Below are 12,846 nucleotides of genomic sequence, written 5' to 3'. Positions count from 1 at the left end.
TTATTAAAACAGTAATATCACTGTTTTACTTTCATATTATAAATGAGGTTAAACTATTAATAAACTCAAATATTTAGTAAACTCCAAAAACAGTATTTCCACAATGCAATTTTGACAATTTCAGATTTTCTAAATATAGTAAGAAACTAGCAAACATAAGCTCTTTCAACATATACCAAATGGCTGCTAAAAGAAAATTAAGTCATTGTCATCCCCTACCCCCTAACTGCTCTCCCCTCTGGAACATATTACCTCTCCTCACCTCTCACATCCTTTCAAAAGCTATTGCTTAGAGAACATATCCAAGCCGAAAGATCAAAGCTAAACGTCATGCAGAAATGGGAAAATATCTAATTCTACTTCTATAAAAAGTAAAGCTTGGAGGAAAATAATCAACTGAAAATCTACATTATTAGGTTAACATACAAACGTGCCACAGAAAGTTGCTTCTGCTGTCACCCTCAACCTTGAGGCAGTGGCCAGCGTCCCACAGTTTTTACCGAGTGGTAGACAAGGAAGTTTAACAGCAGCAAAACCCAAACAACCCATTCCTCACACACCCCCAGAACAGAGTATCTTCCTCTCCACCCTCCCAACTATTTTCCATCTGGCATTATTCCCTGAGACATGTCCCTATGAGAGCTTTACCTACGTCTGGGTCTTCAGCTCGATAAAATGCGGACTCTGGCCTATCCAAACCCCAAGACTACACCCAGAGCAGCTATGCTACTGCTCCAGAGAGTCTCCTCCTGAGGGATCAGAGTCCACCCGTCACCATAATCATAACCTTCCACCTGTGGAGTTTCAAGTCCAAGGCTTGAGCAAACTTCGTCTTATTTACTATCACTTGTCTGATACACAAGTCAGGACTTATTGTTCACTTGTTACAGATGAGAAGATGAAGGTTCGAGAAGATTAAGTGGCTTCTCTAATAGCTGGCATTTTATTGGCTGCTCACTGTATGCCAGGCCCAGTACTGGGCTGAGGCAGCATTTGCACCATCTCATTCATGCTCACAACTGATGGGAGACATGGTATTATATCCATTTAGCAGTTGAGGAAAACTGAGTCTTAGGCTATTTAAGTTCCCTGAAGTCAATAAAGTCAAATCTTTTCTTTTTTTTAAGGGAGGGAGGGTAGGGCAGAGGGAGGAGGAGAGAATCTGAAGCAGGTTATATGCCTAGCTTGGAGCCTGATGCAGGGCTTGATCTCAGGACCCTGAGATCATGACCTGAACTGAAATCAAGAGTTGGGACGCTTAACTGACTGAGCCACCCTGGGGCTCTAGTCAATCTTTTAGGTAGTAGAAACAAAATTTATCCATAATATTCAGAACATGTTTTGAGAGACTTATGTACTCTAAGTGGTTTTTGGTGAACCAGGGAGTATCATGTGAGGTAGAGAACACACTCAGAGGATCTGACTGCCATCCTGGTGTAGAGGGGAGTCTCAAAGTCCTGAGGCATCAAAGCATATAGACGGTGACTCTGAGCCCAGCACATTTAAGGTGCTCACAAACAGCTAATGTACCAAGGTTTTAAAATGTTCGTTCTGCTAGATAAGGGAGAAACCTAATCTTGCTTGGAAACCCAGAGATTATAGGAGACAACCTGCAGGGAAGGGAGGGAGTGGGAGATAATTTAGAGGCTTAGCTGGATTTTAAGTATTTTGTGAGTCAAAATGCATCCCAACATCTGAAGTTCTGACACCAAACCTTTACATTAGGACAAACACGATGGGTAGATTATCCAACTGGCTCCTCTGTGTCATCATCTGCTCTAATTTAGGAGCTGTAAATTACTTACGATAGAGTTTCCTTTAGTCAGCTAACAACCTGCGTGCAAATAAGGGTCGTTTCCTGTCTTTGAGATTTCTTTAAACATATAAGTCAAGTCAAAATGTTTCTTAACATGAAAAAAATCTTTATTGCTATTTCAGCTTAAGAGGTGATCAAAAATATTTATTCTTGCTGTAACTCATAGCTTCATAGAGTGTCATGGAATGTGGTTTCATTTATTATCTTCCTCTAAAGCAAGAAGAAAAAGGGCAAAAAAAAAAAATCCTAAAGGTGCTTTTGGTTAAGAAACTAATTCTGTATACAAGGTTAGAGAAAATTACAGTTTCATGCCAAAATAAAGTATTTATAAAATAACAGGTATTCCATTTTAAAACAAAGCCATGAAAAAGATATTCCATTTTATTTAATTTATTATTATTGTTATTTTTTACAAACAATAGATTTGCTGCAACATGCTCTGGCTCATATTATTGAATTAAAAAATTTAACACATTTCAAAAATATCAAAAATACACTATAATGAGTCTTAGGACTACAATACAACAATGATTGCACAAAACCGTAAGATATGGACTCACTGTCTGGATGATATCCACTGGCAACAGTGAGAAAAACTCTATAGCATCTGGGAGAATTGCGTGAAATTGAGAATACAAGGAGCTTATGTGTGATTGAATGGTCACCAAATGAAAGGAACAGCGGGGTTTACTGTAGCTGCTTTTCTCAATCTAGGAAGTGCTTACCCGACTAGGGGGCAAAAGTCACTAACTGGAGAGAAAGATGAGCTTGCCTCCAGGACTGGGGGAGTCTGAAAAGGCCCCGCCCAGAGGGAAGTAAAAAGTGACGCGACACAATTCTTTAGTGATGCTGCAGGCATCACCGAATGGCTTGGAGACTAATTATTTAATAATTGATACATTTATCGATAACAGCCAAATGCTCCCTTATGGAGGTCTCTTTGTTAGTAATCATTGAGTAGATAGAGAAGGTGAGCCTGTGGCTTCCAAGTACCTGCTTTTGCTGAAGGTCTACAAGGGAAGAGCAACGTTTGATAGTCAGTAGATAAACCAAACCTAACAGGCTCCATCTCCTGGAAAATAGCACTCAGGACAAACAACTATAATAGCACCCAGTGATTACCAAGCTGCTTGTGTTGGCTCTTCCATATGCCAAGAAAATGAATTCATCAACTTATTGCACACATACACTCTACAGTAGTAGTACAAACACCCTCACTTGTAGTAGGAGTGCCAATTCAACGACTCTACGGTAGACTCCTAATGACATAGTGGCACTCAAGTTTTCAAACATACTTCCAATCCATTTGGATAAAAATAAGAATACCATGGCTGCCAAGACTCATGTATTTTTCTTTCTTCCATGGGACTCCCAAACTGCTCCCAGAAGGAGTGATACTCTTTCACAAATTCTCTTAAAAGTTCTCTACGAAACGGGAGGTACTCACAGAGACCTGAGAATCCTGCAGAGGCCAGACTCTCTGGGCCAGAGATCAATGGAACTCTGCCCACCTGGGGGAACACAGCCTCTGGGTAAAGTCCTGGGAAGCAGATTACATTCACCTGGAGACAGATTCCTGGATTTCACCACCTGACAACCTAATCACACCACACAACTGTAAATGACCTTATAGGTCAAGAGTTCTGTATGGTATTTTTGGTAATGGACTATGGCCTTTTTACCCTGTATCTTAATACAGAGTAATTATAGAGGGAAAGGAATGAAAGGAAGTTAGAGAACAGAGTGGTTAGTTTGGTACAGCTTCTATGAAAGGTTTTCAATGCAACCTAGTGTTTCCTGAAAATAAATCTACCACGTAAAAGAACATACGGAATTTTAGAGTTCTTCTGATGAAAGGTAAATACGTTTACTTTTGGTAAAGTCATTTCAGAACTGGGTTTCATGTCCAATAAGTAGGGTGGGAAACAAAGACAAGAAAAGTGTTCACAGAGAGAAAGGACGATTTTAAAGAAACTATACTATGAAAGTGGTACATTCCCAAAGTAACTTCTGCAGACAGCACCAGTGTTCGGTAACTCAGAGATTCTGCTGTCTGGGTAGCAAGACGTTTCACATCACCTGTCACTATTAATTATCTTGGGCTTTTTATTCATTTTCATTTCTCTTTCATTTTTTCCTCCCATTTCTCCATATAAAAATAGGGCAGCAACACATGATTTGTTCCCCTTTTTCTAACGGCACCTAATAAACCTTGCATGAACCATTATATCCCCCACTTCAAATCAAGACCAGAGTTCTAAAACTTTTTAGTAGCTGACCAGTAGTTTGATACAGAGAAGTCAAGAATTTTCCTGACAATATAGGACTCAAAGTCAGATAGCTGCTGGAGTGGTATGGAACCCCCCCAAGAGTGTACCACACACGCCATGCGTGCATGTGTGCGAGCATGGGGCCTCTGAAATGAGGATACATAATCATTTGTGGACAGGTCATCTGGTTTCCTACTATTGCTTTAACAAAAACTTCAAAAACCCCCTCAAAGATATAAATAGATGGACAGATCTATATATATCTCAACCCTATCTTTAACATTTTGTTTCTCAGAAAGCAAATTAATGGTTCCACACTAATTTTCTTTTTAATTGTGAAAGTATTCTAAAAATTCAAAGCACATTCCCCACTGGGTAAAATCAAGCAATGTCAAAATTTTATAGGAATAAGTAGGATTCGTTTCCTAAGTAAATCTTCTAGATGGAAAAGGCAACAGAACAGAAATAAGGAAGGAACTGCATTTTGCTAGGGTCATGTGGAATGTGCAAACAATACAGTAAACCAGGTTTTCTGTAAGCTTAGGATTTTCTCAATTAAGTCTTTCTTCTATTAGTAATTGAGCCCAGTACTCTGAAACCATGTGATGTGGATAAGCAGTTTCCAGAAGAGTACCCTGTTCAGCGTTAAAGACAAACTCAACTCCTCTCTGACACTTTAGAAAACCATCCCTCTGCTCTGGACTAAGAGAAGGGACGTGTCTAACCCACAAGCTCTGTCCATCCATCTGCTCTCATTCACCTGAGTCTGTGCAGAATCCCCTGCTATGCTCAAGGCTGCTTGGATTCGAGTAGCATCAGCCATGGCCCTACACCTGAGGAGGATGGCTGCCAACTCCATCACCCATGGGAAGAGGCCAGTCCCCAAATACTTCTCTGGTGATCTGCTGGGCAATTCCTCCCAGTTGTCACATTTGCCAAGGAGTTAATTCTCTTTTTCTGATGGGGGTTGGAGAAAAGCAATCTTAGTCTTCTCTCCTTCCCCATCTTCATCCTCAAAGATCCCACCCCTTCAAGATTCTCAGGAGCTTTCCCAGTCTGACCTCCAACAGTTCAAAGATTTCCCAGGGCCCTTCCTAGTACCCTCACAGAATGCTCCAACACCTGATGATCATTCTGTCTACAGACAAAGGTGCCGGGCTGCCTTTAAGAAGATTGGCTCGAGTGCAGATTCAAAAATAAAAAGTTCACAGTCAATGAAAAGTGCTCTCATTACATTACATACATAAATTATCTGTTTGATTGGTTCTACATTTCCAATAAACATTTCGAAAGGCTATATTCTCGTAGAGAAGAATGAAAAGCCATGTGACTAGTCACATCACATCCCATCAGTTAGGTTGAGATATAAGGTGATTTCTCTGTCACAGAGATCCATCAGCAGCAATTAGTAAAGAGAATCAATCTTCAGTTATTTCCTCCACAGAAAGAGTCCCTTTCCTGCCCAGGCAGGCAAATTCTCAAATTATCCTAGGAGAGAAAGGGTTAATGGCAGGTGGTAGGACTGATACAGAACAACATCTGCTTTCTTCCCAGTAATTCTGGGAATTCCAACGCAGGTTACACATGAAACTTAACACTGATGGTGTTTACTAGCTTATCCGGAGCAAGACCTTGACAGCTCTCACCATGTTGGCTCCAAGTTCTACACCCCCCTCCCCACCCCAGCTATGGTTTAGAAATGCAGAGGCAAAGTGCCTCTGGAAGGATCCCTACCCCAACACTACACAGCCTTCCCTAATGCTACAGCTCCTAGGGGAGGATTACAGTGCTGTGTCAAACTCCTCCGGGAGCTCGGTCCGATCCTCTTCGTTGGGCTCAGGCTCAGGCCTGCTTTCCTGGTGTTGTTTCATTTGCTCTTTCACTTCCTCTTCCAGGTCACGAGGTACGACAAACTGATCCTCTGGCTCCAGCTGAGTTGGGGCAGCGAAGTAGCCAGTTTTCTTCTTGGGTGCTTCTGTGGCCACTTCAATGAGGTTCAGGCTATCTTCTAGGGGCACAATAGAGCCATTGGAGAGTTTCTTTCCATAGAGACAGGAAGTGGAGGGGGACTTCTGCAACTCCATCCTGTCCTTGCTCACTGGCATAAGTATGCCACTATTCACACTGTTCTGTCTTCGGATCCCAAAAAATGATCCTCTAGCATGTTCCTCAGGACATGGGGTGGGAGAATTCTCTGTAAGAGTCGGGGAGTTCTCAAGATCCCTGCCCCTACAGCAGTGGATATCTACTTCTACTTCTACTTTGCTGCCATTTGTTATGACACCTTCAACAGGCTGGTCGTCATCACTGTCCAGGCCATTGTCAGACTGGTTACTTGAGAAAGTTGCACAAGAAGGCTGGCGCTGAAAAACCCCCGAGGTGGGTGTTGGATGGAGGCTGCAGCGCCTCTCTGGCCTTGGAAGCAAGCCAGCATCCAGCCCGACAGTGTTGTGTTCATCAGAAGCCGTGGACCCCACCTCGCTGCTCACCTCTGAAGTGGACATCTCGCTGCCAAACTCAGAGGCAATGCCACTACTAGAGGAAGGAGTGGTTGGCTTCGGTGGGTCCTTGATGATGGTGGTGGAAGCAAAGCCCACAGGACCCGGGAGGGTGAGCCCATTCATTTCACACGTGCACCCTTCCTCACCAATGTTCAAATAAACCACCATCGCCCCCACATTGTCCTGACAACCATAGCTCTGGGCTAATGTGCACAGCTTCTTGGCAGCTGCTAAGGGGTCTTGCACATGGCGTACTGCATTGACAGCTTCTGTATATGACAAGTGTTCCCACAATGCTTTGTTTCCCAGAATCAGCAACTCATCTTGAATGGTAAGTGGAGTGGCACATATGTGAGGTTTAGGGAGGATCCAAGGGTAGAGGTATGTACAGCCCAGCATCCGGGTACAGCAGGTTACCCCATTCACTTTGTTGTCCTAGAGACAAGCAGAATACAAATTCTGAGACACAAGCAACAATGTCATATATATTTTATCTTTCTAGATCACAGTGCCTAGGGCTCTACAGTAAAAGAAAACAGACTTGTTATATGGTTTCCCCTCAGATCTCTGTAATTTAAGTGGACTTACAAAAATCAATGTACAGAATTCTTAAAGGACAAGATATCATGTGGTTAGTAAACCAAAGAGTTCACAGGACCTAAGTTAAAAAAATTACGTGGCTAAAAGTTTAGCACCTCCATCTCACATGAAGTACAGGCCTCAGCATGTCCTTAAATAGAGAAACATTTGTTAGAAAAACATTAAGCAGAACTATCATTAATTCTCCATCACCAGTATTCTCACAGAGGCCAAAACTCAGGTGGGTCACCAAAAATCATCTCTCATTGGGGCACCCTGGTGGCTCAGTTCATTAAGCAGTTGCTCAGGTCATGATCCCAGGGTCCTGCTCAGCAGGGGTTTGCTTCTCCCTCTGATCCTCACCCCTGCTTGTGTGTGCAAGCTCTCTATCTCTCTCTTTCTCGTTCTCTCAAAAATAAATAAAAACTTAAATTATTTCTCATTAAAGGCACAATTAGGACAGAAAATAGCTAAGAGAATCTTCACTTTTTTAAAAGATTTTATTTATTCATGAGAGACACAGAGAGAGAGAGGCAGAGACACAGGCAGAAGAAGAAGCAGGCTCCATGCAGGGAGCCCGACGTGATACTCTATCCCAGGTCTCCAGGATCATGCCCAGGGCCAAAGGCGGCGCTAAACCGCTGAGCCACCCAGGCTGCCCTAAGAAAATCTTCATAACTTTAGCATAACTAAAACATCTCCAAAGCTATTTAACCTAGAAAAGTAAAGTCTGAAATCCATAGCATAAAATAGCTAATCTGTAAGGATTGTCCCAGGAATGAATAGCAGATCAAGTCACAACGGATACAATTCTAAATTTAGAGGAAAAGGAGTAATACTGGTCACAGGTTGGGAATGGTCATCTGCCAAATACTTTGTACTGATTTCTTTTCAAGATAAAATCATACAAAACCTCTAAAGCCATCAATATATTTAAGAGTTGTGGTCATTCTCTGGGTGAAAATCTTAGCTCTCTCATTTACCAGAATTTGTCACAAACTCTAAATTCTATTTTCCTCATCTGTAAAATGGAAATAAAAGGACTTCCTTCATGGGGATTATTGTGAAAATTAGATAAAATAATAGGAGTCAAGTGCTTAGCAAACAATAAATGCCTGTGGTTAAACTGATATTTATAAAAATAAATCCTGCTTGCCTACGACACCCCAAGAAAACTAAAACATTATCTAAATTCTGGAAAAACAGATTAATCAAACAAAAACTTATCTTTTATCTTGCATTTGTTTTGACTGAAAGACCTTCCTGAGACTACTGCCCCAGCATTCCAGAATCTTCTTAGTATCAACCCACATTGTAACGGTACTTTTTTTTGGTTTTGCTTTCCTTGGGTGGAATCTAATCAGGATTCTGAAAGAACAGACAGCCCAAATATGGACCCACACAAATATGGTCCACTGACCTTTGCCAAAGGAGCAAAGGCAGTTCAATGGAGAAAGGGCTGTCTGGTTAATGAATGCTGCTGAACAGCTGAATAGTCACACGCAAAAAGGGAAAAGGAATCTAGACACTGAGCTTACATCTTTCACAGAAATTAATTAAAAATAGATCACAGACCTAAATTAAAACATGACACTTCTAGAGGATAACACAGAAGAAAATCTAGGTGACCTTGGGTTTGGCAATGAGTATGTAAACACCAAAAGCATGAACCCGTGAAAGAAAAAAAAATTTGGTAAATGGGACTTTGTTCAAAGTACAAACTTCTGGGGATTCCCTGGGTGGTTCAGTGGTTTAGTGCCTACCTTTGGCCCAGGGCATGATCCTGGAGTCCTGGGATTGAGTCCCGGGATCAAGTCCTACATCGGGCTCCCCACACGGAGCCTGCTTCTCCCTCTGCCTGTGTCTCTGCCTCTCTCTGTCTCGTGAATAAATAAATGAAATCTTTAAAAAAGAAAAATAAAAACTTCTTGGGGTACCTGCGTGGCTCAGTCAATAGAGCATCTGACTCTTGATCTCAGGGTCATGACTTCAAGCTCCACATTGGGCATGGAGCCTACTAAAATAAAATTTTTTTTAATTAAAAAAAAATTCATACTAAGAACTTCTGCTTTGCAGACAACACTGTTAAAAGGGTGAAAAGACAGACACAGACTGGGAGAATGTGTGTACAAAACACTTATCTGATAAGGACTTGTATCCAAAATACACAAAGAACACTTAAAACTCAACAACAAAGAAACAATTAAAAATGTGCAAAGCATCTGAGCAGAATTCTGCTTTGCAGTAAACAATGTTTTTTTTTTTAATTTTATTTATTTATTCATGAGAGACACAGAGAAAGACATAGGCAGAGGGAGAAGCAGGCTCCATGCAGGGAACCCGATGCGGGACTTGATCCTGGGACTCCAGGATCACGCCCTGGGCCGAAAGCAGGTGCCAAAACCACCAAGCCATCCAGGGATCCCCCACAGTAAACAATGTTAAATGCAATTGCTTAAAGTCTCTTTGAAAGCAAAAATGTGATGCTAATTTTACTAAAAAGGAGACAAGCTATAAATTACTAGAGATACTGATGCTTCATTATTAAAAAAAAAAAAAAAAAACCCTAAAAGCCACCAAAGCATACTAAGCCATACATAATATAAACGGTTAAAATATTTTGAGACTTTTCATTTCAGAACAGGATGTCAAATTGTAGAATTTTTTCTTTTTCTGGTTAGAATAACAAAACAGAGGAGTTGGAAATTAACCAAGGGAGACATTTACATTCATTTTACATGCCAGCTATACATCTGAAGGGTCCTAAATTAGGATTTTTAGTTTCTAACTTGCCTTTTCTTTTTGTTAGTCATTACCTATTTGTTAGATTTTCTTCTAGTACTATTATCTGGATTGGATACAATTTACAAGGCTTGATAGGAAGAAAATGAACCTTCACTGCCTGTACACAGAACAGCATTCACTAGACTTGGGAAGCAGAAGTAACTAGTGGGAGCAAGATTCACCTCTGTTATGATGGCTTTCTGGTCCTTCACCCTTTGAGCCTCCTCCAGGTCCTGTTCTAGGCTGAAGACTTTTGAGAGTGGCACTGGTTTCCCACTGCGGCACAGGACTGCCTGGCATGTGCCAACGTTGGCTACAGTCAAGCTAAAACTACTCGCTGGGTCGGCAGTGTCAGGGCGGATATAACAAAGGAGAGCAGAGGAGCCCAGCTTCTGGCCAGCCATTCCCAATTTCCTGTTTAGAAAAAAAAGAAAACAAAGACATGGTAGCCAGAGTTTTAGAAGTAGCAGTCCTTCATGCCCATGATTTCCTTGTTTCTCTGCCACAGGACTATGAGCCAACCTCACCCATATTCACCTGAAGGCTGCCTCTTACTATAGGAGATGATGGTGAAGAGTTTTGCCTTCCACGCTTAGCTGACCGAGAAAAGACATTTTTACAAAAAGATTAAGGGTAGGGGAGACAGTGAAGACACATCTTTCTCTACCGCTCCTGCCTGTGTCTGATCATGGACTGCAGTGACCTCATTCAGTCATTTTTCAGCTTCAGCACATCAGAGTCACCTGGAGGGCTCATTCAGAGTTTTTGACTCAGGGGTAAGGGGCTAGTCCAGTAATCTGCACTTCTAACAAGTCCCTATTGATGCTGAGGATGCTGCTCCTAGAATAACACTTAGAGAACCACTCACTTAGGCTGTAATTTTCTCAAAAGAGGGACCACACTCTTCCCTATCTATCTCCATACACATGGCATCCATCCCCTAGCACACAGCATACAATGCAAAACACAGAGCACATACTATGAGTAAGAGCTGGTTGCAAATTCCAGCTCTCCCATTTGCTCACTGCAGATCCACAGTGAGATATTTCTCCTAGAAACTTTTCTAATAAAATACCCACTTCTTTGGCTTGTTTGGAAAATTAAAGATATGGTATGAGAAAGATTCGCTTCTGCCCAGCTCTTGGGGGGTGCTTCATAAACTGAGTTTTCTTTCCCAAACTCTTTATTTTGCCAAGTTCCTAGCTCAATTCTATTACTGAAAAATAGCATCCTTTCCCCACATCTTCACTTTGTGTTATAATGAGAGATAAGACCAGCCTGGGCTCCAGGCTATTCCATCCCGACCTCGACCTCTCATTTGCACATGTCCTTTATGCAGCCCACCTGATGTACATGACGCTCCATTAGCTACTAAGAGGTTTTCAATAGTTTGGTTATATATAGTTTTTGCCCTTAAGTGGCTGAGAAGATTAATTGGTAAATCCCCAATACTATGTATTCTAAACACATGAATCTGATCAGTGCTCAACCTTTTGAAGGTCACTGCTCTTTGTGAAGAATCTTATAAATGCATATACCATCTTCCTTCCCCTAAATGTACAAATGCACTTATACATACACAACCTTCTACACATGATTTCTGGGTTCTCCAGATCCTCAGCAGCCTCTGAGTTCAACAGGGAAAAGAGATGGCTTCATAGGCTCTCTAAAGGACCAAAGTCCCCAGGTGCTTCGGTGGCTCAGTTGGTAAAGTATCTGCCTTCAGCTCAGACTGTGAGCTCAGGGTCCTGGGATCGAGGCCCAAGTTGTTGGGCTCCCTGCTCAGCGCGGGGGTTGCTTCTCCCTCAGCCTCTGTACCTCCTCCCACTCATGCACTCAAGCTCTCTCTCAAATAAATAAAAATCTTAAACAAAGGACCAAAGTCCCCACATTCCTCCATGCTGATATAGAGACCAGTCATAGCAGAAGGAGCAAGATCTCACCTTGATCCTGTACCTATAAATTTAGACACCGACCTTCTGACTTAGCAAGATTTATTTTCCGAAAGTAGAACTGAGTTAGGGATTATTCAACCCACCTGCTTACCTGTGAGATACCAAGAAGGTGTTAGCCATGAAAACTGTGTCATTTGTTGACTGCTGGACTTCTTCCAAAAGCACATCTGCCATGGTACACTGGAGGAGGCGAGGGAGCTCCTCGTTTCGGTCCCCATCAAACATGCCATATACAGCTCCCACCCCCTCTGCACAGTTATCCACGGCTAGGGCAGATACACATAGCCTAGAACACAAATATGAGAGAAACAAACATCAAAGAAAGTTATGGTAAAAGGATTATTCTCCAGGGAGTCTTCTTTGAAAAGTATTAATCGAGGGTGGAAAGAACAGTAGTAAATTCTAATCTACACATGAAAAAAGTATTAGGTAATTAAGTAGCACATGAGAGAGCTGATGTCATAAGACCTGGGGGAGGGGATCCCTGGGTGGCGCAGCGGTTTGGCGCCTGCCTTTGGCCCAGGGCGCGATCCTGGAGACCCGGTATCGAATCCCACATCGGGCTCCCGGTGCATGGAGCCTGCTTCTCCTTCTGCCTGTGTCTCTGCCTCTCTCTCTTTCTCTCTCTGTGACTATCATAAATAAATAAAAATTAAAAAAAAAAAAAAAGACCTGGGGGATTTCAGCCATACTCAAAAACAGTAGGTAGGAGCTGTGCAATGCTGCCAAAGGCTGGAAAGATTCAATGCTTTCCCTTAGTGACTAAGGACTAGTACAGTCAACGTGCTTCAGCCAAAGAGCCCCAGGGGCACAACTACGGTGGAACAAGCTGGGTTTATTATGCCTTGCAGTAAGAGAGAATGCATACCATGGGATTCTGGGGTGAACAGGTAAGAGTGTGGAAAGAACGCATTACAGGATTTGGGTTTTGGCTAGGTCAT

General features: G+C 42.1%; 1 protein-coding gene across 2 annotated transcripts in view; it reads right to left on the bottom strand.

The window, feature by feature from the left end:
• Positions 1-5,848: 5,848 nt before the first annotated feature.
• PHLPP2 (PH domain and leucine rich repeat protein phosphatase 2) overlaps positions 5,849-12,846 on the bottom strand; it is a 70,606-nt gene continuing 63,608 nt past the window's right edge. For both annotated transcript variants that reach the window (XM_055305314.1, XM_055305315.1), the window contains exons 17-19: positions 11,997-12,191; positions 10,133-10,364; positions 5,849-7,022 (exon numbers count right to left, since the gene is read on the bottom strand). In XM_055305314.1, the coding sequence (XP_055161289.1) occupies positions 5,868-7,022; positions 10,133-10,364; positions 11,997-12,191 (1,582 nt within the window). In that variant the 3' untranslated portion in view covers positions 5,849-5,867. The remainder of the gene's footprint in view (positions 7,023-10,132; positions 10,365-11,996; positions 12,192-12,846) is intronic.

Source organism: Nyctereutes procyonoides, unplaced genomic scaffold (assembly GCF_905146905.1).
Source record: "Nyctereutes procyonoides isolate TBG_1078 unplaced genomic scaffold, NYPRO_anot_genome, whole genome shotgun sequence".
NCBI lineage: Eukaryota > Metazoa > Chordata > Mammalia > Carnivora > Canidae > Nyctereutes > Nyctereutes procyonoides.
Note: the sequence above shows the minus strand (reverse complement) of the source record. Positions and strands in the feature narration are given on the sequence as shown.